This window comes from Mandrillus leucophaeus, unplaced genomic scaffold (genome assembly GCF_000951045.1).
Source record: "Mandrillus leucophaeus isolate KB7577 unplaced genomic scaffold, Mleu.le_1.0 Scaffold721, whole genome shotgun sequence".
In the NCBI taxonomy this organism is placed as follows: domain Eukaryota; kingdom Metazoa; phylum Chordata; class Mammalia; order Primates; family Cercopithecidae; genus Mandrillus; species Mandrillus leucophaeus.
The window spans coordinates 2,239,091-2,264,376 of record NW_012107820.1 but is presented as its reverse complement, the minus strand read 5'-3'; the positions used below and the strand labels follow the sequence as shown (position 1 = coordinate 2,264,376).

The following is a 25,286-nucleotide window of genomic DNA, read 5'->3' as shown; positions in this document are numbered from 1 at the left end:
CTCAACAGTGTTGGGTAAGAAGGAATTTACTACCTGCGCAATCTGTACCTGGTACCTGGAACATTTTGATTGTAAGGATTAACTGAGGGTGACTGATATATGTACAGTCATTTAAAACATAAAATGTTACAGAAAGGCAGGTTGTAATGTACCAAATACAAAGGTAGTTAGATTTTTAAAAATATGAGCCATAAAGATGTTTGATGAGTTCTTCAAGGGCACACACTATTTGGTGGCTGGTATTAGAATGTAATTTTTTCTTCCTGCTTTCCGCTGTTAGCAAAAGTGTTCAGTCTCACAAGGAAGGCTTTAACCAGGGCTTTCACTACATCTCAAGCAGGAAAAAAACTGCTGATTTACAAATGTAGGTGCTTCATTTATTATTATATAATATCAAGACATTTCTTCTGCAAAAGAGCCAAATATCTTACCCATAAGGCAATAGGCAATGAGTTTTTGAGGCTTGTTTTGTAATAATTCCACAAATGTTTACATTTAATATAAATATGTTTTGGAAATACTGTAACATGACAACCCTCATTATATCTGGATTCTATATTGCTTATTACTGTGTGAGGTCAAATGTCTTAATTTTGTGTTTTTTTTATAATTTACATTTTCATGAGAAAATGTAACAACCCTAGTTTACAGAATAAATTACACAGAGTATGGCATATTATATCATAAACACCACAGAATCTTAATGTCCAAAAGATAATCTTAGATGTTATCTACTCCAAACTTCTAGTCAATCTTAATTCATGTTTATTTATGCACTCAGATTATGAAGATAATTTCTGATAGCATTACTGCTGTATTCCTTAGTTTCATATATCAGTCCTATAATCCCTAGTACCTCAAATTTGCCTAATATCCCATGCTTGAACCTAAGTTATAGTTACTACTATAGAACTTAGTAGAACCTAAGTTACTATTGTATTCCTTAGTCTCATACCTCAGTCTCATATATCAGTCCTACAAAATTAACCAGAATCAAAGATATAGTTCAAAATACAAAGTTCGCCTTTTGGGTTTTTTGGGTTTTCTTTGGTTTTCTCCTTTGAATCATTTCTCCCATATGCTTAGTGCCTAAGGCACAATAATCTAATTCTGGCATCAGAAAGCACTGCAAACTCACTTACCCTTAAGTCCGAGTTTATATTTTCAATGAAAAGGAGGTACCTGAAAGAAGTTTATTTAGATTCCACCCTATCTGTCCCCTCTACCACAACCAAAAATGTACACCCTTATCAACCATTAATCATATTAGGAGAGAACTTAGTTTTCCCCACTCCCATTCCATATACATAAATGTTCCAACAATTTATTGGGTTTAAAAAATATGTCATCTTCTCTGTCTTGGTTAGTACAGTCCTGAACATATTTAGACAGGGTTTTCATCTCACTTTAAATCCAATACAATCACATTTACTACAGACCTTGATTTATACATAGGACCAATTTTCAGAGTGCTAGGAGAAACAGTAGCAAGAAGAACCAGTTTCTTCTCCTTCTCAAGCTAGTTTGTCTTTTTTAGTTTCAAATATTGTTAAATTTGAGTAACATAATGGTATATAACTAAATAAACACATAGGTAAATATGAAAGCAATTTACGTTTTCGCCTCTTAGTCGCCATCTTGTCATGTAGATGAATTCCATAGTATGATCCTTCCCCATAATTTCACCATTGCACAGCACATCCAACTTTAAAAAGAATAATTGTAGATCTATTAACATACGGTTGAATTCAGAAGTACTTTGCATATTTTTTGAAATTTCAAAAAATATTCAAATAGTTGGAACAAAAGTATTATCATTATTTTCAATAGGAAGCATTTATTCTTCTCCTAAAGCATTAACAATTTGGATGTGTTACTTATATAGTGTTACTATGCTGTATACTATACACAAGATACTGTTTATCTTGTGCCATATACCTGTATCTCAAGTTAATACACATAATTTACAAATGCAATGTAACCTTCCTTAGTCCAAATCTCCGTCATGTCTCTTAGCGGTTTAAGGCATAGTTCTGTGACTGCCCCTTTCTGAACAAGAACCTGCAGAAACCTCACAGTTCCTCTCAGCTCCTTCGGCTTCTCAATTTCTCTCTCAGAATTCTTTTACCTTCCCAAGATTTGAAGGGGTTACTTTCTTCTTATTAGTTTGGGGTTGAAGAGGGAAATGAATGAATGTAGATACAGTGATTTATGGGGCCTTAAAGGTATATGAGAATTTTCAGTAATTACCAGTAGTTATTAATTTGATACAAAGGTTAGGACTATGCCACAGGTCTGTGTCTCTTAGGGCTGTCTGGCTTTTCTGGTTTGCCTGGCTGGTAATTTGCACAATACTTACAGGATCCTCTTCCCACCTTGCACAAAGCTTCGAAAAAGCGTACTTATCAGCGTTAACTTTTGCTCCAAGTTGCAGGAACCGAACAACCCCTAAATCTTTAGGAAGGCTACAGGAACTGTGGCTATAAATCACTAATTCAAGAAAGCATAATTAAGCAAATGTTTATCATCGATCCCTATAAATAAAATAATATTTTAGTTCTCTAGCTATTAAAAACAAACTGGAAAGATTTCATTTGAAGTGTGGGAGGGGAAGAAGAATGAGTTTTAAATAATTCTGCATCTGGCTTGACAGAGACTATAGTTCTGAACTTTAAGATGAGTATAGTTTCAGTTAATTGTATTAAACATGTAAAGCAAAATTATTGATTTTTTGATGATTTATGACTTATATGGACCTCAAAATGTTTTTCAGGCATTATTTTATTAACTTTTGAAAGAATAAAGGAGATAATTTCATTTTTTAAATCTTTTTTGTAAATTAATTCATAAGCAAAGTAAAGGGTCTTACTTAGGACGCATTTTGCTAATCACGTATACTGCATCTGTTAGTGTCATTTAACAACTAAACTATCTTGCCCCAGTTAGCAATGCTGTTACAAAAGCTTCAGCTGTCAGGTATTTCATTAAACCATCCCCTTGCATGCTAGGCAGCAAAGTAAGTGGGGAACTGAAAAAGATTCCCAAAAGTCATAGGAAAAGTCCTTTGAATTGGGATACATAAGGAGGTGTCAGTGTACTGAATCTGTCCCCCTTCCATCTTTGTTTAAAGGGAAATATATACATGCCAGAAGTAAGACTATGTAAGAGTAATAGTTCTCTTAGTAATAACAGCTTCCTAAAAATTAGAAAATGTTAACTCAATGAATTAGACTTAAAAGGAAATAAAACCACACATAGTATTTTGTGTGAAGAAAATAAAGGGCAAACCAAATCATAAAAACAATTTATTGTCTATTTTTCACTGTAGTTATATCCATACATTGTTACTATCATTTATTTTTACCAAGTACATTGGGCTTTGATACTTCCATAATATTTTCCTAAAAGTTGATGTCTCTAGAATTTTAAAAAATATTTGTAGAACCATGCCATAATAACAATTTTCAACCCATAGACTAGTCATCTGAAAGAAATTTTCAAATAAGCTCAGGATCAGAGGCTTCCTCAAAACATGGACATAATACCTGTTAATGTCTATCACATTTTATTTCTCCTCTGATGACTCTTCATGATATTCATATTACTGCAGATAAGCCAGAAAAACTATGCTGCCTTTCCTTTGATGTCTTTGTTTATACAGGAAACTAGTCCTGGTCTTTAATTTTCTTTTCTTTTCTTTTTTTTCTTTTTGAGATGGAGTCTCACTCTGTTGCTCAGGTCGAAGTGCAGTGGCATGATCTTGGGTCACTGCAACCTCTGCCTCTCAGGTTCAAGTAAGTGATTATTGCCTTGTCCTCCTGAGTAGCTGAGATTACAGGCGTCCACCACCACACCTGGCTAATGTTTATATTTTTAGTAGACACGGAGTTTTACCACGTTGGCCAGGTTGGTCTCAAACTCTTGACCTGATGTGACCCACCAGCCTCAGCCTCCCCAAGTGCTGGGATTACAGGCATGAGCCACCATGCCCGGCCAGGTCTTGAATTTTCTAGCTGCTACTATCAGAACTCGAAAGGGAAGAAGGGGAAATTAATGAGTTGTAAGATTATCATTTAGGCAGGTTAGAAATGATAGCCATATTTCTTTACTATGTTTTAGTCATAACTCTAGGATTAAAAACATTCTCTAAACATGGAACACATGACAAGCTATGCTGTGATCAGTATCACGGCAGTTTACCTCTTCTGTAAATAAACTGGCAAACTACATTTACGCAGCTATAATATGTTAGTTTTATCTAGTGCTAAACAAAACCACTTCTGCATTTCATGGAACTGTGATTACTTATGAAATTCCTTGTGATAAAAAGACAATGTTTTACATTCTGAAGAAGTCTATAAAGAATTGGTAATAATGGATCTCAAAGATCTCACATAAAAATGACATACCCTAAAGCATGAATACATTTAGTGGTATATTCATTTTGGGAGTACTTAATGTTAAGTTCTTTAAATATCTCTTCTAATTATAAAACACTAAATGTATTAGTATCATAGTTTATTCAGGATATGTTCAATTAGAAAATACATATTACCTAAGTAGAATAATACATTCTGAAAATTAAATTTTTAACATGAAAATAACCAAAGTTTCCACAAAAATTAATTTGAATATATTCTCAGTTTTCACTTTTGTTAGAATTTTACTTCAAATCAGAATTATCACAATGATCAAGCTTAGATATTATTTAACTTACCTCATAAGAACTTGGAAGTTTTAGTTTTAAACTTAGAAATTTTTTAATAGTTCCCACAGTTACACGTGTAGAACATCGAATGAATTTCTTCATTAAACCCTAAAGGAAATAAAGATTACCAGTTAAAATGTTCTATCTTGCTTCTGGTGAAATCAGAGCTACCATTTCCACTATCATTTTGAGTATTTTTAAAATATATTGTGAAAACATTTCAATTTATAGCTTTTTAGTACTTGCGAGCAAAAATATTCCTAATTATTGGATACTTATATGACATTCTTCAAGAATGTATTATCATGTGTACTAGGAATATCCTGGCAAATAGGCAATCTGCTTACCTCTAGACATTTTAGTAAAGAAAACATGAGTTTAAACTAAAAAGAAAAAAGGTCACAAAAAGCATAAAAATATTTTATTATAAAGTATAACTTCTGAAACATGAGGGATATTTTCTAAAATATGGTATCACAGCTTTTAAATAATTTTAGAAAGAGCAGGAATTTCAAATGGTACTCTGAGGAGCCACAGGGTTCAACAGAGAGAGGCTGGTTAGGCCACAGCATGCCCCAGAAATTAGAAGTTGCATAGTGTGGACCTCGTGTTGGGAAGAATCACTTCTGGTCAGTGTCTGATAGGCTGTGCCAGTACTTTACTGGAAGAACAAACTTCTATGTGCCTTGATGTGTCCCATTTGTAAAATGTGCAGAGCAGTACTAATTCACTCTTAAAGCCTGAATATCACTAAAATATAAGAACCAATCCAGAAGGGACACCCAAGCTGAAAATGAAGCAAAATGAGGTTGTAGACGTAATAAATACAAACCAATATGTGAAACAAAATTACATTCCACAACCTCAAAAGTTATCAGAATACTAAAACACAGAAAACAATAGAATCTTTTAAAGATATTACTCCTATTTGTATGTATAGGAAATGAGGTCAGCATCTGGAACAACATCTCAGTGTTCTTAAATTCACTAAGTCATAACTATTCAGTCAATGTTTATTTCCTAGCAGATGTTTTCCTAGCAAAACATATTCCCTGGCAAAGACCAACAGAAATAAATTAACAAATAATAACCTGGTCACAATACAGATGATAAAGTATCCATTAAAAGAAAACAGAAAAGTTACATTTAAATCAACACATATTCTACCCATTTCAAATGTGAAGACGGATATTCTAGACAGCATGAAAACAAAGCGATAAATGTACAAGTCTATCTTCCCTGTTATCTGTTCACCTTCTCAACTATCCCAAGGTTTCCTGTCAATTTTCTTCTTGCCCCAAACAGCTTACAAAGAATCATTAACACAGTTTTACAAGCCTAAGTCAGAGAAGAATATAGGGGTGTAGGTTGATCATCCCAGTCTGAAATCTGAAATGTCCCAAAATCTGAAACTGAGGGCTGACATGACACTAACTCATTTCAGATTTGGAAGCTTCAGCTGTAAGTATATACAATGCAAATATTCCAAAATCCGAAAAACTTTTGGTCCCAACCATTTTGGATAAGGGATACTCAATCTGTACTGGAAGACTCTTAATTTGTGTATTTTTCATCTGCCAAGAAATCAAGAAGAATCTCCAGAAATGATGTTGGTATCACTACTCATAATCTTTCAGAGAATAATAAGTTTTTATATTATTCACAAAGTTGTACAACCATTACTATGATCTAATTCGAAAACATTTTCATCATCCTTAAAAGTAACCCAAATCCATTCACAGTCACTCCACAACTTTCCCTCTTCCCAGTCCCTGACAACCCTAATCTACTTTCTGTCTTTATCCTTGTCTGGACATTTCGTATAAATGGAACCAAATAATATGTGATCTTGTGTATCTGGCTTCTTTCACTTAGCATGAAGTTGTCAAGGTTCATCCATTTTGTAGCATGTATCAGTACTTCACTGCAGTTTATGACTGAATAGTATCACATTTTCTTTCATTTTGCTTTTCCATTCATCAGTTGATAGATATTTTGGTTGTTTTCACTTTCTGGCTATTATGAATAATGCTATTATGAATATACATATACAAGATTTTGTGTGAACATGTTTTCAATTCTTTTATACAGTAGTCCCTCCTTATCTGCAGTTTCACTTTCCTTGATTTCAGTTACCCAGTCAATGTATCACTGTCCAAAAATACAAAATGGAAAGTTCTAGAAATAATTCATAAGTTTTAAGCTGCATACAATTCTGAGTAATATGTTAAAATCTTGCAGCATCGTACTCTGTCCTGCCCAGGTTGTGAATCCTCCTTTTGCCCAGCATATTCATGCTGTATAGGCTACCTGTCCATTAGTGACTTAGCTATCTCAGTTATCAAATAAAAAAACCAGTATATACAGGATTATTTGGTACTATCTGTGGTTGCAGCATCCACTGGGGGTCTTGGAACATATGCTCCACACATAAGGGGGGACTACTGGATATGATCACATATTTAGAAGTGGAATTACCACGTCAACTCTTTGAGGAACGGCTAAACTGTTTTCTGCAGTAGCTGCACTTTCACCTTCCCACTAGCAATGTATCAGGTTTCAATTGTCCACATTCTCTAACATTTATTATTTTCCTTAAAAAAAATTTCCGGCCATCCTAGTAGGTATAAAATGATATCTTGTTGTGGTTTTGATTTGCAGAGCCCCAGTGACTAGTGATGTTTCGCAACTTTTCCTGTGCTTATTGGCCATTTTTATAACTTCTTTAGAGGAATGTCTATTCAAGACATTAGCCTACTTTTTTCCAAATTGGGCCATCTTTTCATTGTTGATTTATGAGAGTTCTTCATATACCTGTATATTAAAGGTTTATCAGATATGATTTGTAAATATTTTTCCCATTCTGTAACTTTTTTCACTTTCTTAAGTGTCCTTTCATACACGAGAGTTTTACATTTTAATGAAGTCCAATTTATCTATTTCTTTTCTTTTGTTGCTTGTGCTTTTGGTGTCATTTCTAAGAATCCACTGCCAAATCCAAGGTCATGGGAATATCTTAATTTCTCCTTCCTTTTGGAAAGTTATAGATTTTTGATGAATATAGATTTACTAGTTGACAGTTTTCTTTCTTTGAGCACTCTGCATATATTATCCTATTGCCTTCTATCCTCCACAGCTCTCGGTGAGAAATCGGCTACTAACCCTACTGGGGGTCCTTTGTGCATGAGTCACCTTTATATTGTTGCTTTCAAGATTCTCTCTTTGTCTTTCAATAGTTTGATTATGATGTGCCCAGGTATGAATTTCTTTGAATTTATCATACCTGAAGTTTGTAAGCTTCTCAGATGCTTAATGATTTTCGTCAAATTTAGTTGGTTTTTTGGGGCCATTATTTCTTCAGATACACTTTCTGTCCTTTTTTCTCCATTTCCTCTCCTTCTGGAACTTCCATTATGTGTATGCTGGTAAGCCTGATGATGTCTACAGGTCTCTGAGGACCTGGTCATTTTTCTTTATTCTATTTTCTGTTTCTCAGACTGAATAATTTCAATTCATTTAACTTCAATTTTATAGGTTTTTTTTTTCCTTTGGCTCAAGTCTGCTGTTGAGCCTCACCAGTAAAATTTTCATTTCAGTTGCTATACTTTTCAACTCCAGAATATTTAAAAACATTTAATATGCTGTATTTGGTGAGATCATTCTTATATTTTCATATAGGTGCTCAGACCATGGTTTTGGTTCTTTGTACATATTTAAATAGATAATTTCAAATCTATGCCTAATAAGTACAATGTCTAGGCTTCCTCAGGAACAGTTTCTATTGACTGCTTATTTTCCTGTGTATGGGTCATACAATCGGCTCTCTGTAATTGCAGTCCTGCATTTGTGAATTAATCACAGATCAAAAATATTTTTAAAAACAATAAAAATAACAATACAATAAAAATAATATAGTATTAACAACTATTTACATAGCATTTACATTATATTAGGTATTAAAAGTAATCTAGAGATGATTTAAAGTATATAGCAGGCTGTGCACAGGTTATGTACAAATACGACACCATTTTATATAAGGGACATGGGATCTACAGATTTTGTTATCCATGAAGGGTCCTGGAATTAATCCCCAACATATACTGAGGGACCATTGTATTTGTTAGTATCTCTCATATTTTGTTGTTGTTGTTGAAACTAGACATTTTAAATGATGTAATGTTGCAGTACTGGAAATCAGATTCCTGCCTGCTCTTCAGTCCTAAACTAATTCCGTAAAGTCTGTATTCTTTACCATATGTAGTCATGAAAGTTTCTGCCTAGAGGTCAGTTAATAATTGAAGAGAGATTTCTTTATACATCTGGAGCCGTTAAGTTGCTCAGTCTTTGCCAAGGGTCTGGGTATGTGTTTGGTGGCATACCACCAATATTCAACCAAGGTGTTGACAACTCTGCCTTAGTCTTCACTTCCTACTCGTGCAGAGCACTTCAAGGTCAGGCAGAGGTGAGAGCTTAGGGCCTTCTCAGGTCTTTCCTGAACATGCATACAACTCTACATATGCACATGGCCCTCTAGATTTCAAGGAATATGTCACAGCTTTTTGAAGCTCCTAGGGACATCTCGTTCTCCAGCTCTTCCATTTAAGCTATTTGGTTAGCCTCTTGTTTGCTCCAAATGTTATCTATACCTCAGGCAGCTGTAAAGTTGAAACATTTGTCTGTAATTGTTTTTGACAAATGCCCCTTTCCCCCACCAACAGAGAAGGCTTTTTCCATGGGGGCAAGCTCCAAGTCAAGTTGAATACTGACAATCTTGTAAGTGGGGTCTCCTAGGAAACAACCAGACAGGTCAAATAATGACCATTCTTTGGCAATGAGGCTTTGAAAGAGCTCTACCTCTATTCTTTTCCTTTGGTCCTGAGAGACTGCAATGGGAAAGCAGGCTGTTATTTTCAAGGCTACTGCAGAATTTGAGCAGGGGCTGGAACTAAAGCAAGTTAAAATGCCACAAAGCTCACCTTTTATACTGAGAGTTAGTCATCTTTTTGATAAAATGCTCTATAGGCATCTATAAGCCTTTGTTTAATATCAGATCTCTGAAAAAGCTGATACTGAACATTTTTGCCAGTAGTTTTATACTTTTATGGAAAAGTGAATTTTCAGAGATACTTACTCTACTCTTTTTATTGACATCCCACTGTTGACTTTGACTTCTGTATTACAAAAGCAGTAGGTATTCTGTATAAATGATACATGCAACTACTGCCCCACCACACTTGTGAATCACACCCCACTGCAGAGGAATGAGATGGCTGAAAAGGCCATAAAGCAATACAGACATTGTGTCTCTGCCACTAAGGGATTTACAGTCTAGTATCAAGGACAACACACACATAAAAAAAGATAGTATCAGTGCCTAGAACTCTTAGGCACATCCTTAATAGATAACAAACTAATCCCTAATTGAGGGATAAATGTAAGTACTACAGAATTTCAGAAAAGGGATTCACTAGGTTGAGAAAAGCATCACAAAGAATAAAAATCTCTGGGTCTTGACAGAAGCATAGGATGGTGGAAGAGGAAAGAACACGCCAAACAGGAAGGGTTGTTCAAAGTTTTAGAGGTCTCAAATATTCGTAACACAAACTTTTATATATTCTAGATACAGATCTTTTGTCAGATATATGGTCTCCAACACACACACACACACACACACACACACACACACACGAGCTGGGGGGGAAGACAGAGAGAGAGAGAGAATGAACACATACATAAAGGATAATCACTTGCTTTGAAGGGAGGATTTACTAATGGGTTTAATGGGAGATAAACTTATTAAAAGAGGTGCTTGTTAATGAAGGGCCTTGAATGCTAATGTAAGGAGTTACGACTTAATTGTACAGGCCAAAAGGTGGCAAACTTTTGGCCTGTACAATGGCCATGTCCTCAGGCCAAATCTGGCTGGCCATCAATTTCTATAAGTAATGTTTTATTGAAACACAACCATGCCCATTCATTTACTATTGTCTGTGCTGCTTTAGTGCTATAATGAATAAGTTGAGTAAATTGCAACAGAGACCATATGGCCTACAGAGTCTAAAATATTTACCATCTGACCCTGAGATTGGTCACGGCCCTTACTCTGGGCCTTACACACACTCAGGCAAGTGGCCCTAGCCCTGGATAACAAAAGAAAAATTAAGGGTACAGAAAACACTTAATAACTACTTTAAAAAATGTAGATATAAGGGTGAGCAGCACTAAACTGGGGGGAATTTTGCAGGACTTGGTGACTGGCTGAAAGAAAACAGTAACAGGTCAAAGATGACGTCAAGCTTCAGAACTTATTTGATTGGCTGAAAGACAGTAGTCATAACTGAAACTGCATGTCTGGACCAAAATTAGATGAAAGTGTAATGAATTAGACAACTTAGACGAGTCAAGTTTCTGGTGTTAGTGAAACTCTCAACTGGTCTATTTAAAAATAGAGATATAATATTCGAGCTTGGGAAAAAAAGCAGGGTTGGAAATGAGGCCTTAAAAGTCCTTTGCATAAAGAAGAGAACAACAGACACAAGGCTCAACTTGAAGGTGGAATGGTAGGCGGAGAGACAGGATTGAAAAACTACCTATTGAGTATTATACTTATTACCTGGGTGACAAAATAACCTTATACCACACCTGTGACATGCAATTTACCTATGTAAGAAATCTGCACGTGTACCTCTGAACCTAAAATAAAAGTTAAAAAATCCTTTGCGTAGTTGAAGCCACATAGAAAATGGAGAAGACTTTCTAAAATAGATATAGGGAAAGTATTAGGACATACTCATATATATCAAGTAGAAGGCAAGAAGTAGAGCCAGTGGAGACAAAGCAGGAATGGCCCAGGAAACAAAGGAAGAACCAGGGTAGCTTAGTAAAAGTAATTTATAAACTAAGAATGAAGGTACAAGGATGAAGAAAAGTCCATAAAGGAAAGAGTGAATGGATAAAAGGTCAACTAGAACAGCAAAGTGTCAAAGATGTGAAAATGGAGAACAACAAGCAGGGGTGGTTAATTTTTCAAATAAATTTCTAAAGTTCAATATTTTGTACTTTCATATGAGAAATGATGCAGAGAAGTGGACTTTACATTTGTTTATGAGAAGATATTCAGCCTTTCCATTGATTTAACTTTCACTATGAGCTAGCTCATGTATTAGAGAGCTAAAGGATGACCATGAACTCTATGAAAAAGAACTTCCCAAAAAGGGAGATGACTTTTGGGAAAGATCATAAGAAACAACTGAAAATATTATAAGGATAAACAGGTACAGTGGTCATTTCTGTAAATATGGATGCACTTTATTACATGTCCAATAAATTCCCCTTAACAAAATAAATTACCTTATTTTAACTATTTGTATGTGTAAGACCTAACAGTTCCTCGAGTGAAAGATGTTTTTTCTTACTACTTACATCTTCACTGCCTACTATTCACATAGTGGATAAATATTCATTGAATTACTGTGCTCATTAATGTTGCTATAAGATGCTAGGAAAACTTGATCTGAAGTGAAAAACTGTTTTTCACTTCCCAGTAGGAAAATGCCATTAAACATATAAGTAAAAAATTCAACCTACTAGCTTACAGATTTACGCAGAAGAAGTAAAAGAAAATTAGAGACAATGAATATAGGCATTTGAATAAAACACAGAATACAGTGAGATAAACAATATTCTCAGTGGCTGACATTTGCTAGGATAAAGTGGCAAAAATCTAACAGCTAAAGTAGTGAAGATGTGTAATAAAAATAAAAGCTGCTTGCAATAAAAAGGCTGAAAATATTATTAAAGTAACACCATTTAAAGACCAAAGAAAATCAATAAAAGCAGAATGTTTTAAACTTTCTATAAAGATCCTCTAAGGAAAGATTCAATTAGCAGAGGCAGAGGAGAACAGTACCAGAAATGGAGATTCTACAGGAAATAACTGAGGGCCTTCAAGGAATTTAAAAGTTCATAGGCATTTTACAACATCTAATTTTACTTCAAAACTAATTGATTAAATTATTCACAAAATATGTTAGCTCTGACATGGAAATCTTGTTGAGTTGCAAATAAAAATAGAGAAATAAAGGATAAAATTAGAAGAGAATGAATAAAACGGCTAGAACTACTAGTGACATGAAATTCTCTAAGTTGGTCACCACTCTAAAAAACAGAAACCATGCATATGAATTCCCAACAAAGGTATAAAAGGAGGTGGAGAAAGAGAGGTGTGATTCTGGGCATTAGCCACTAGATGGTGGCATTGGCCCAGGACGGTTCAGTTGTGGGAATTGTAACCATTTGTAAGCACAGAATTGTCAAAGAATGGTATTTTATTTAATTATGTTAATTAAAACTTTGAAAACAAACATTTTGAAGCGTTAGAAAATTTGTCAATAAATTATCAAGGGTTTACTATAAACTAATCATAAAAATACCACAGTACTTGTTCACTCACCTTTACTACATTGTCCCCTGATTGCCCATTATTTCGTAAACAATCTAGACAGATAGCAATTTGTGGGTCACTTCTGTGATAATCTTTATCATCTTCATTTTCATCACCTTCTTCATCTACTTTCGGTTTGTCAGCTTTTGAAGCATCATCTGTATAATGTAAACAAACCTAAGTTAGCTATAAATCAAAGTTGATTTTAAAGTTAAACAATCATACATTGATCATCGAAACAAAAATCAACTTAAAAAACTTTCCTAGCAGTTTCTGAAGAACTTAGTACTTTAAAATGTTCCAACCAACTCAACAATGGAAATATTTTGTAAAAAAAAAAAAAAAAAAAAAATTGGAAACTTACTAACATAGCTTAAGATTTCTAGGCTCATTGAGATAGCCAAATGAAAGATTCAGACTAGCTGAATTTAGCCAAAAGAAAAGATTACAATTAGTAATTAGACTATGTTAGAAAGTGGACAGGATATATAAAAATACTTCCAAATTACTTATATGTGTATATATAAATTATACTCAAGTTTATATATACGTATATATTCAAATTAAAAGCAAATACTTTTCAAATGTTAAAAGTTCTCAAAATTTCCAATTACTAGATATTCATAAAATCAGCCAGTGAAAAAAACGAGTATAATGAATTAGCTTTTTAACATATATATAGCCATTAATATATAACGTTACAACTCCATTAAAGAAATCTGAATGGCATACTTTATATTATATACAAATGTATTTCACCTATTACATACCTGTAGCCTATAAATAATGCAGCTATATTTACCATTCATCTGTGGAGTCGCTTTAACTGTGTGTTGGGTACACATCATACAAGGCCTGAGGGAGCAATACTGAAACTAGAGCTATCATCCTCTCTCTCACAGTGGTCAGGGTATGGAATGATATAAAAGCAAGTTAAAAAAAAAAAAAAAGGGAAAAAACCAGACAAATATAGAATATAGGATGGGAGAGGTAAAATGGACTATGCGTGCACATATAAAAGAGACAATAAACCCAAACTCTGGGAGTGAAGCAGAGGTTCAGGGACGATCTCCAGATGAGATATCTCTAAGCTAAAACTTGAAAAAATTAGCTAGCCAAACAATACATTGTAGAAAAGCCTCCCTGCAAAGTGACAGGCCTGATCCTCTTCGATGACTGTAGTAAAAGCACTACAGGTGTACCATAGAGCGGGGAGGTGGGTTCTCTTTTTTCTACATGTTTTCTTCTCCCTATTTATAGAGAATATACATAGATAGGAATTTGCCTTCTATGAACCAAACTCCCAGCTCCAACAAAAAATCCAAATTCTCCACCCAAGCTAAAGACCAAATACCATAAATACTTTAAAAAGGGAGAAACAATAGGAAAAGGGAGATAAAATTCACAAAGTAGACTACAACTCTTCACAAGTCAAGCTGTGATACATATAATCATAGGGTAAACCTACCACATAACTTCTGATGACAATCCCTCAGGCTCCTGTCCTCTTGAACAGGTAGTCAAAAACTGGAATATTTAATTAGCCTTATCTATATTTTTACTATACCACGACTATAATTGGTTGTTATTGTTTAATTGCAGTATACACGTGGGTAAAACAAGCCCTAGTTAAGTCATTTTTTTGGTCAGGCTTAGCTTCTTTGCCATTTTTTTTTTTGTTGTTACAGGTAAAAAATAGTCTCCTGCTACCTTATTCTAGTCATCAAAACTATTCTCAAACTTCCCCTGCTCTAACAGCCTTACACAGTTAAGTTGAACTAGTAAAATGATAATCTCCATTTTACAGATTAAAAAAAGAGAGATCTCATCCACTTTAACCATGTAAAATTGACAGTCCTATGATCTTATGGGAAAACCAAGATTGGGAGGCTGAACTCACAATTGACCCTATAAGAACCCACACACATTCTTGAATAACTTTAAATGATATTTAGGACATCCTAAATTAAATCTCATATTTAAAAAACAATGGGAATGATACTTTCTTATAATTTTAGATACCCCTTTGTGTGGAATATATATATATATATATATACACACACACACACATATATGTATGTATGTACACTAAAAGCCTTTTATCTGCTCAGTAATGTTTGCCCCTTTGCTGAAATTATTATTAAAAATTACTAATTGCTGAGTCTCTTGGGACCCAGAGGAGAAATATGGACATGCAGCATAGGTGATGGGGAAAATTCCCATAAACACCCAGAAATACTTTCTAAATTTTCATGACATGTAAGTTTGTATCACCTGAGCTCTACTTATAAAAACTTCATTCCAGAGTATCAGAGCATAGTAAAATCTCCTGATCTGGCTCTCAGCCACATCTCAGCTCCCTCTCCTATAGAGACAAACATACAAAATAAACAGAACAAAAAACTCTTCACTGTTTAGTTGCAAGCTGTGGCTATTTCTTACTTCAGCTTCCTTTAGCTCCCTAGAAATTACTACTATAAACATCTAGTCAATTTTCTCTTTTATCTCCCTTTTCTCTTCCCAAAGTTCAATTTCCTCTATTTCCAATTACCTTCAATTAAAGTGACTTCAGATTTACAATCATTTATATAAAATCTCATATAGAAAAAGGTTCATAATGTAAATAAAAGGGTGCATGAATTTTGTGCAGGAAAAATGTGAGCCTGAAGAGAGATATTAGTTCACCTAAACTATGAAAAGCTGACCAATTTAAGAGATGCTATCAGAAACAGACATAAGAAAAAGTCACCTTGTCCATTTTCTTGAGGCTTATTTTTCTTCCAAAATTCAGATTCGCGCTCAAGTTCTTCTAATTTAAAAGAAAGAGTATAAAAGTCAAGAAATCTTTAATAGAAATGTTGATTTCATAAAACACAAACATCTGCAAGAACCTAAAGAGCCACTTACGTTCTCGTAGTCCAGGGACCAGCTTAAATATAATTTCCTCTAATGTATTGTCCAACCTTGGAAAGTGGGGAGAAAGAAAATACTAACAATGAAGACACCAAAATCTGACATGTAAATAGTTTGAGATGTGTATCTTACATATATATATATATATATATATATATATATATATATATAACGAAATACATACACAATTTTAGCACATCTACTATACCACACTCTTCCATCCATGGAACACACCTATTTACAGCCTTCCCCAGTAGTAGACTGATAACAAAAATGGTCCCAGTCCCCAGCTCTGTCTATAACCACACTCTTGAGCATGACTTTGAAATTCCTCCCCTGACTAAGGATGGAGTCTATTTCCCTGCCTTGGAAATATGGTCTGGCTAAAAAACTTGTTGAGGCCAGCAGAATGTGGTACAAGTGACTGCTTGGTCCTAAGCCTAAGCCTTAAGAGGCATCAAATGCTTTTGTTTCTACTTCTCTCTCTTACAGAATCCTGCTGCCATGAGAACAAGGTTGGAGGATGAGAGACCACGTAGAAGAGAGCGAAGCTGCCCTAATGAGGCCATTTTAGACTAGTCCACAGACAGCCTATCCCCCAAGATCAGCACAGCAGATTACCCAATGCGCAGCTAACTGCAGTTGCATGAGTAAGCCCAGTCAAAACCAGAAGAATCACCCAGCTAACCCAGGGAACCAGGAGGAATAATAAATGCTTGCTTTTTCAAGTGTCACTTTAGAGGTTGTCTGTTATGCAGCAACAGCTGATACGCCCATTCTCAAAATCTCTACCACAGCTCTGGCTCTTTCCCCTAAAGGAAATAATCTCCATTCCTCTCTTCTGAGAAATTTAGACCACTTTATTGTTCTACCTTCTGAAATGAAAACTTTAAATATTTATCTTGACATTTTTCTTATTTTCTTTCCTGCCATATAATTCATCTTTTTCATGGCTTTTTGTCTTCAATCCCATTCTCTTGCCCCTACAACACCCGCTTCCCGCCTCATCTCCTTCATCCTGCTCAACAACATTACTCTTCAACAAGACTACAAACACACAGAGGTTTCTCACATCTTAAAAAAAAAAAAAAAAACCCAAAAAAAAGCAAAACCTTTCTTAACTCATTAACTCCTTTCAAACTATTATTCTGTTTCTCAATTTTTTCTTCTAACTGGAAAAAAATGTGAAAATAAAACCTACATTGTTTCTGTCACATACTCTGTTTTGCTTCTTTTACTCTACTGAACTCTCCAAATCATTAAAAATTTCCATATTGAATAGGTTTAAATTTTTTAGAATTAAAATTTAAACTTAAAAATTCTTTTTTAAGTTTATATTTCTTCTATATTGCTCTGCAGCAGTTTGACAGTGTTGTCTAACACCGCCTGCCTCCCTGAAATTTTCCTTCCTTTTTTTTTTTTTTAAATTTTCAAGTCTGTTCTTTATTACTTAAGTCTGTTCTTTCTTTATTGCTGAGTATTTTTCTTTTTCCCAGTTACTTTTAAATCTGATATTCTCCCTTGCTTTGTACTCTGCACTCTTTTACCTTTTCTAAGTTCTGTCTTCCTTAGGGATTTCATCTGCTTTTGTGGCTTCAAAACTAACATATAGGCAGATTATCTGTCTGTCTGTCTGTCTGCCTGCCTGCCTATGTATCACATCTCTCTGCTGAGTTCAAGTTCCATATTTCTAACAGATGCTGAACATTTCAAGTACCTCCTTTTATTAATCTATGTCAGAATTGTCTCATCTATCCTCCTCCAATAAAATACTAAGTATCCCAGTCATTGTCTTGCTTTTTTAAATTAAATTTTTAAGTGATACCATAATTCTCCCAAATCAGCTCAAAATACGAGAATTATCTTAACTTCTTTCCTTCCCTTCATTTACACATTTAGAGCTCCCTCTCAGTACCTGTCCCACCTATTCCCCCATCAATTCTTCCATTTCTTCAATTAATTACCATTCTACTTTGAGCAGAGCAGAGACATGCTCATAATGAATCTTCCTAAAGTACTAATCTGATTGTGTTAGTTCCCTGCTCAAGGACTAATTTCTCCCTATTACCTGGCTTCATGTGTTTATATAACTTGAGTTCAACCTACAAACCATAACTGGTACTATTTGCTCACTGTCTCTCTTCTCTAGCCAACTGGCTTATTCAATTATCCCAAGAATTCCTTGTCTTTTCCAATTCATTTTTCTCCCTCATGTTTTGCATCCTGGCTCAAATACTCTCTGTACTCTCCAACCAAACCAAATGCTACCTTATTCTCAAGACAAGGTCATTCGTAAAGTTTTCCCAGACTATTTAATAGTAGGAGTGCATAAAAAATAGCACTTCTTACTACGTACAAACAGATCAGGAACCAACTTAGTTTCATTTCGTTGCCTCTGAAACATTACTTACTACTTTGATGTCCTTTCTGTCCTTCCAGCCCAATTTAGGACTAATCTGTTCTATGGTCAGTCACTAAATCACTTCCTTACATGTACCCTTGATTTGTCTCTCTTACTTGCTCAAAATTATTTAGTACAACTCAGGTTAAATCCAACTTTCCATCAACTCTGCACTGGCACCCATGGCTGGATAAAAACACAACCACACCCCTTCAAATTCCTAACTACAACCCAAACATGCCTTTAAATTTGCCAGGAATCATACTACACTCACAAGTGCACTGATTCTCTCACTCCCCTGGACAATATGCTTTTTTTCTCTCCCTAACTCTCCAAATCCCTTTCCTCTATCCTTAATTTTTGCCGACAAACACTTTCTTCTCAATGAAAAATGTCAAAGCAATGAAAAACAAACTTCCACAGGCCCCGGCCACCATACCTACCTACAGCATCTGCACCATGTACTCGCTGTCTGCCTGCCTGTTGCTACAATTTTTTTGTCAATGCTCCCATTGAAAACCAGTGTCTCCTCTTATGCTGTGAGATTCCATTTCCTACTCTCCAACATGATTAACTCTCTGCTTTCTACTGGATCATTCCCTTCAAATATGCCATTATTTCTCCCATATCAAAACAAAATAAAGAACCTTCTTGGCTGTACTTGACAGCAACCAACCCCCCACCCCATTTCTTTGCTCCCATTTGTCGTAAAACTCCTTGAAAGAGTTGTCAATACTATACTCACTGTTGCTAATTCCTCTCCCTCCTTTCCTCTTTTAAAACAATCCAGTTAGGTTTTTGGCCTCACAGCTCTAAAGAAAGTGCTCTTTTCAAGGCTGATGACCTCCATTGTGCTAAATCCAATCATCAATTCTCAGTCTTCACCTTACTTGTAGCCATGAACAACAAATGACACAGGTGGATCACTCTGTCTCCTTTGACATACACACTATCTTCACTTAACTTCTAGGGCACCACACACTCCTGGATTTTCCTCTACCTCACTGGTTGTGCCTTCTCAGTTTCTTGTGCTGGCTCCTCCTCTTCTCTCTGAACACTTAATGCTGGAGTTCTCCAGGGCTCAATCCTTGGTCCTTGACTCATGTCTCTCTGTACTCACTCCCTGAAGTGATCTCATCCTGCCTCACAACTTGAAAGATCTTCTATATGTTGAAGACTACCAAATGTTTTCCTCCAGCCCAGACCTCTCCCTTTGAGTTTCAGACCCATATATCCGCTTACCAACTTTCTCTCTTCTCTGAAATAACTCAACATGTCCACAATCGAAGTCCTGATCTACCCCTTCCTTGCTCTATTATTAATCTTCCCAACTCAGTTAATGGCAACGCCATTCTTCCAGTTGCTCAGGTCAGAAATCTTAAAGTCATGTTCAACTCTTTTCTTTATCTCATATCCTATATCCAATCCATCAGCAAACCTTGCTGGATCTACTTTCGAAATATATTCAGAACACGAGCACTTCTTGTCCCCTCTACTGCTACCTCCTCTCACCAGGGTCACTGCAATTACTTTCTAACTGTTCTCCCTGCTTCTACCCTTGCCTTGTTATATGCAGGGTGTTCTCAATACAGTCATCAAAATGTTCATATCAGATCAATCCTGCAACCAAAATCCTGCAGAGGCTCCTCATTTCATTCAGAGTGAAAGATAAAATGTTTACAGTGGCCTAGATGGCTCTTCACAATCTGGAATCTCATGATCTCTCTGCTCTTGTTGCCCAGTATTCTGTCCCTCACTCACTGTTCCCCAGCTGCCCAGGTCTCCTTGCTGGTCCTCTAACAAGGCGTAGATACACTCCTGACTTAGGCACTCTGCACTGGCTGCTTCCTTTACCTAGAATAGGCATGCTTTCCCAGACCTACCCATAGTTAACCTCTCACAGTCTCCAAGTCTTTGCTTAAATCTCGCCTTCTCACAGAAGCCTATCATCACCATCTTATTTAAAATTGCCATCTGCCCCTCCCTTCACACTCTTGACCTCCTCACCCCACAACACTTTCCCCTTTCTTGCCTTTGCAATTTTCACTTTCTAACATACCATATAAGTTACTTATTATATGATTTATTGAATGTCTCTCACTACATAAATATTAAATCTACAAGGGCAAAGATCTTTATTTTGTCTGTGAATGGACCTCAAGCACCTAGAATAGTGCCCAGACATAGCAGGCATCCAGTAAATATTTGCTGATGAATGATTCCCCTCATGGAGCTCTCCATCTTCCTTCTATTGTCTATATCAGTGATGTCCAATAGAAATATAGTGTGAGTCAAATATGTAATTTTAAATTTTTAGTAGGCACATTAACACCAGTACTTTATACTTTTTATGTAAAACTAACTTTAATGTTTTGCTATATATTAAAATATATTTAATAATACATTCGCTAATTTTTATTTATTGAACATTAAAGTTATACTTAGTGGAAAAATATTTACACTGCTTCAGGTTTTAATTGAAATTAAATTAGAAATTCCATTCCTCAGTTGCACTAGCAACATCGAAAGTGCTTAACAGCCACACGTGGCTAATTGCTACCGTACTGGACAGTACAAATACAGACTGCTTGTTCCCCAGGTCTGCTGCACAACTGTCATATCCCTTCACCTCTCTACTATGTTAGAGTCATTTATTCTTTCTTGGTTTATGCTCCAGCACATCTCCCAATAACTTCCTGTGAACAAGTACATAGAAGGTAAATTTTCTGCTACATGTGTCACAGGCAATTTAGGCTTCTAATGAAGGAGCCTAAATTCCCCTTATTTCTGGCTAACAAAATCCAATTACGTTCTGGCTGCAATGTGGCCACCTTCAGGGATAATTCATGATTTGTTAAAGCATTTCAAAACCCACCATATCACTTTACCTAGAGACTGTCATGTAATCTAGTTTTGGCTAAAAAGAAGCAGCCTGCTGTAGGAAACTTTGGGAAAGATCTTCCGCTCCCTACGACCTCCTTACTCTCCTGGTATACTCAGGCCTCTGAGGTTTGCTCAACTATCACCACCACCAGTCTGCTTTCTAGCTTTCAGTTTCTGCTGACATCTCTTCTATTACCATTTCTTCTTATCCTTTAAAAAGAGTTTATTGAGAACCTATCATGTTTCCGGAGCTATCCTAGGTGTCAAAGACATAGGATATCTTGTTTTTATTATCTCTGAGTTTATGTCTTTAAAAAAATTCCTTTGTGGTAATTTTGGTGGGATTTTAGGAAGAAAAGAGCTCTATAAAGGACATCATTAGATAAATTAAGAAAACTGGAATATGGTAGTTAGGTTAAAGTATTATACCAACGCAATTATACTGTGGTTACATAATATAATATCCTTATTCTTAGGAAATATACAGTGAAGCATTTAAGAGTAAGGGGCCATGATACATGTAACTTACCCTCAAATAGTTCAGAAAAAATAAAGCATGCAATGCACATATGCACATGATAAAGCAAACGAGAGAAAATGTTAATAAGAGGCTAATCTCGGTGAACAGAATGCACGTGGCTCTTGTACTACTTTTATTTGGGGGATTCTAAGTTTCAAATTATTTCCAAATAAGAAGTTTAAAAATGTATGATGTTATACTTTAGCCAAGGGAGGAGGTTTCATTAAACAGTGACTGGATTCCTTCAGGTATCTAATGGTCAGAATCAAAAGATTAAGATAAATTGCCTTACGATGTGGCCCTTTAAGAACAGAGAAGGTAATAATTATTAACTGCTTGTTTTTATTAACTGTTTTTTATTTTAATAAAAATAAGTTATTATAATTTTTATTAACGGTAATAATTTTTCATTACAACTGGATATTAACAGTTTTTTATTTTAAAATTAAGAAAAACATTATTTGAGAGAAAATGTTTGCTTTATTCAGTTTCTTTACTCCAGTACTACTAACATTTTAGGCTGGATAAATTTTGCTGTGTGGGGCCTATCCTGTGCATTGTAGGATGCTTAGTAGCATCCCTGGCCCCTGCCTACTAGATGCCAGGAGCACTCACCCAGATCTGACAATCAAAAATGTCTCCAGATATTGCTAAATGTATCCCGGGGGCAAAATCACCCCTGGCTGAGAGGCACTGATATAAATCCAACCAGAACAAGCTTTGCTCAGAATTACAGACCAGAGTTGACCAGTGGTTCCCACATATTAGCATATATTAGCATCACCTAGAGAGCTTGCTAAACTAAGTGATCTCCAATCCCAAAGTTTCTGAGTTAGCATGTCTGATGTGTGGTCTGAGAACTGTCACTTCTAACATGATACTAATGGTTTGGGGACCACACTTTGAAAACTACAGGGCTAGACATTTACCTGTAGACAAATTATCCCAAACAGGCATTAAAATTGAAAATCAAAAGGCTGAAATGTAAGATTTGCAAATCCAGATGTATAGAATGATGGCAAATATCACACAGATAAGAGAGTTATGAAAGGTTCCAGAGACTATCTAGCTCTATCTTTAGACGAGTAGCTTTTTTTTTTTTTTTAAGTTCAGAAGTACTAAAAAGCTAACTCTGGAATTGACCCCTTCTGTGCTTTTCACTCGATTCGAGATAAGTAGCTTCTTAAAGATACAGAGGTGATCCACCTTAGAGCTATGGTGGGAACAATGAAATGAAAATGGGTCTAGTGGTGAGGACACACGGACTGTAGCTGGGAAGTGACATTTCAGGTGTTCTGTGAAACCTTAAGTCAAGTCATATCACTTCTCTAGATTTCAATTTCCTAATTGGGAAAAAAGGGATTTGGATTAGAATCTCATAGACTACTTCTAGTTTTAAAAATATATGACTAGGCCAGGTGTGGTGGCTCATGCCTTTATCCCAGCACTTTGGGAGGCTGAGGCAGGCAGATCACCTGAGGCTGGGAGTTCGAGACCAGCCTGACCAATATGGAGAAACCCCGTCTCTACTAAAAATACAAAATTAGCATGATGGCGCATGCCTGTAATCCCAGCTACTCAGGAGGCTGAGGCAGGAGAATCACCTGACCCTGGGAGGTGGAGGTTGTGGTGAGCTGAGATCGCACCATTGCACTCCAGCCTGGGCAACAAGAATAAAACTCTGTCTCAAAATAAATAAATAAATATTTTATATGTATGTATATATATGGTTATACTGCTAAAGTTGAGGGATAAGTAAATGGTAGTCTTAAAAAAATCTTTTAAGTTTTACATAAATGTTTGTGTACTTTTTTGAATATACGGTAAATTTAAAAATTAATAGTCCTAATATTAGTCTTTCTATGAGTTCTCCCTCTTTCTACTACCATGTAGCTCAACATAATGTAGACTATTAAAATACTAAAAATGCCTGTAACCTAAAGTCACTCTTACAGCCTAAGAGAAAGTTATACTTTTAGTTTGGAAATGTATTTCTTAAATATTTAAGATGTAAAATCTTATTTTTAATACTCCTTAATAAAATACTTTAAAATAAAATGCTTTAAAATAAAAATCATAAGACCTATATTAACTGAGTCAAGACAACATGAAATATTATGACATATAATAAAAATTAAGAGCCTATTCAATTTATGTAAATTAGATGAACTGTAAAATATAACATCCTTACCTCAACATTTCTAATGGATTTGTCTCATGAACTTGGTTGCCACACCTTGGGCAATCATTGCTATCTTCAAAGTGCTGAACAATACAAGTCTTACAGACTAAGAAAAAAGAAGACTTTAGGTTAAAATGCATCATATGAACGCTCATTTAATGTTAAACTAAGTGTAATTAGAAACAGACCTTAAAATTACCTACTACAAGTAGAATATCATTATTTAATTAAACTTCAAAAACCTTACAATTGTTAACACTGTAATAAAACCCAACTAAAATAAAAGTCAACTGCCACAAATAAAAAGTATACACTATTTTGCTTATTTTTTTCTTAAATACATTCACACACCAAATACTACTCTACTCATCATCATATTAAACTAAAAAAGCTGGTGTATTTACACAAAATAGGTTTTTCTCATTTAAGGAAGGACAGAAAAAGGTAAAAACTAAGTCTGCATTCATTTTCTTTGCTAAACATTTATTTAAATGCAGCATAAATAACTCTTAATACAACTTGAGAGTTTTCAACCTGTTTGCATTACTTTTATTGGCAGGGTGCTCCAGGGACAAAACTGGGAGTTACAATGGACTTTGCTGGTCTTGGCAGAGTGTACTGAGTTTCTGCTCATAGGTACTATAATTCCATGGAGCACAAAGTATGAATAATGGTATCAAGTTTGGACAAAGGCATGAGGTACATTGGAAGAATGACTGAAAAACTGACAGGGATAAATAAAATTTCAAATAAAGATTCTAAACAAAGACAATGGAAATATGACTTGTGGATTTGGGGCCACAAGCCTATATAGCCCACATTTCCTACAAATACTACTAATCTCTCTGGCTATAAATCTCTCTCATCTTTCAACTAAGCTTCTACTACACATTATGCCAATGTTTTGCCCCAAAATTTTAGACAAAATTTACAGTACCTGAGCTATAAAATATTAATTCAGTTCCTCATCCCAATACTCCTTCTCCATTCTATTACCCTGTATAACCTGAAGTTTTCACATGGCATAGATTGGCTCTCCTACTCCCCATTCACAGCTGCATTTCAAGCTACTTCCTTCTCACTCCTCATGATTGACACTATGTAAAAGTTTACCAAAATGATTGGTCAAAACTAAACACTAGGATTCTTACAAGTGAGATTAGGTTTGAAAATCCGAACGTATCACACATACTGGCCAAAGCAACAATGGCCATGGAAGAACTCTACCAGGTATCC

At 35.3% G+C, this 25,286-nt stretch overlaps 1 protein-coding gene across 1 annotated transcript in view; it reads right to left on the bottom strand.

The window, feature by feature from the left end:
- The window catches only part of PCGF5 (polycomb group ring finger 5), a 62,549-nt gene that overhangs the window by 18,442 nt on the left and 18,821 nt on the right, over window positions 1-25,286 (bottom strand). The window contains exons 3-8 of the mRNA XM_011965375.1: window positions 24,060-24,156; window positions 16,059-16,114; window positions 15,901-15,960; window positions 13,161-13,309; window positions 4,718-4,816; window positions 1,616-1,705 (exon numbers count right to left, since the gene is read on the bottom strand). Of these exons, the coding sequence (XP_011820765.1) occupies window positions 1,616-1,705; window positions 4,718-4,816; window positions 13,161-13,309; window positions 15,901-15,960; window positions 16,059-16,114; window positions 24,060-24,156 (551 nt within the window). The remainder of the gene's footprint in view (window positions 1-1,615; window positions 1,706-4,717; window positions 4,817-13,160; window positions 13,310-15,900; window positions 15,961-16,058; window positions 16,115-24,059; window positions 24,157-25,286) is intronic.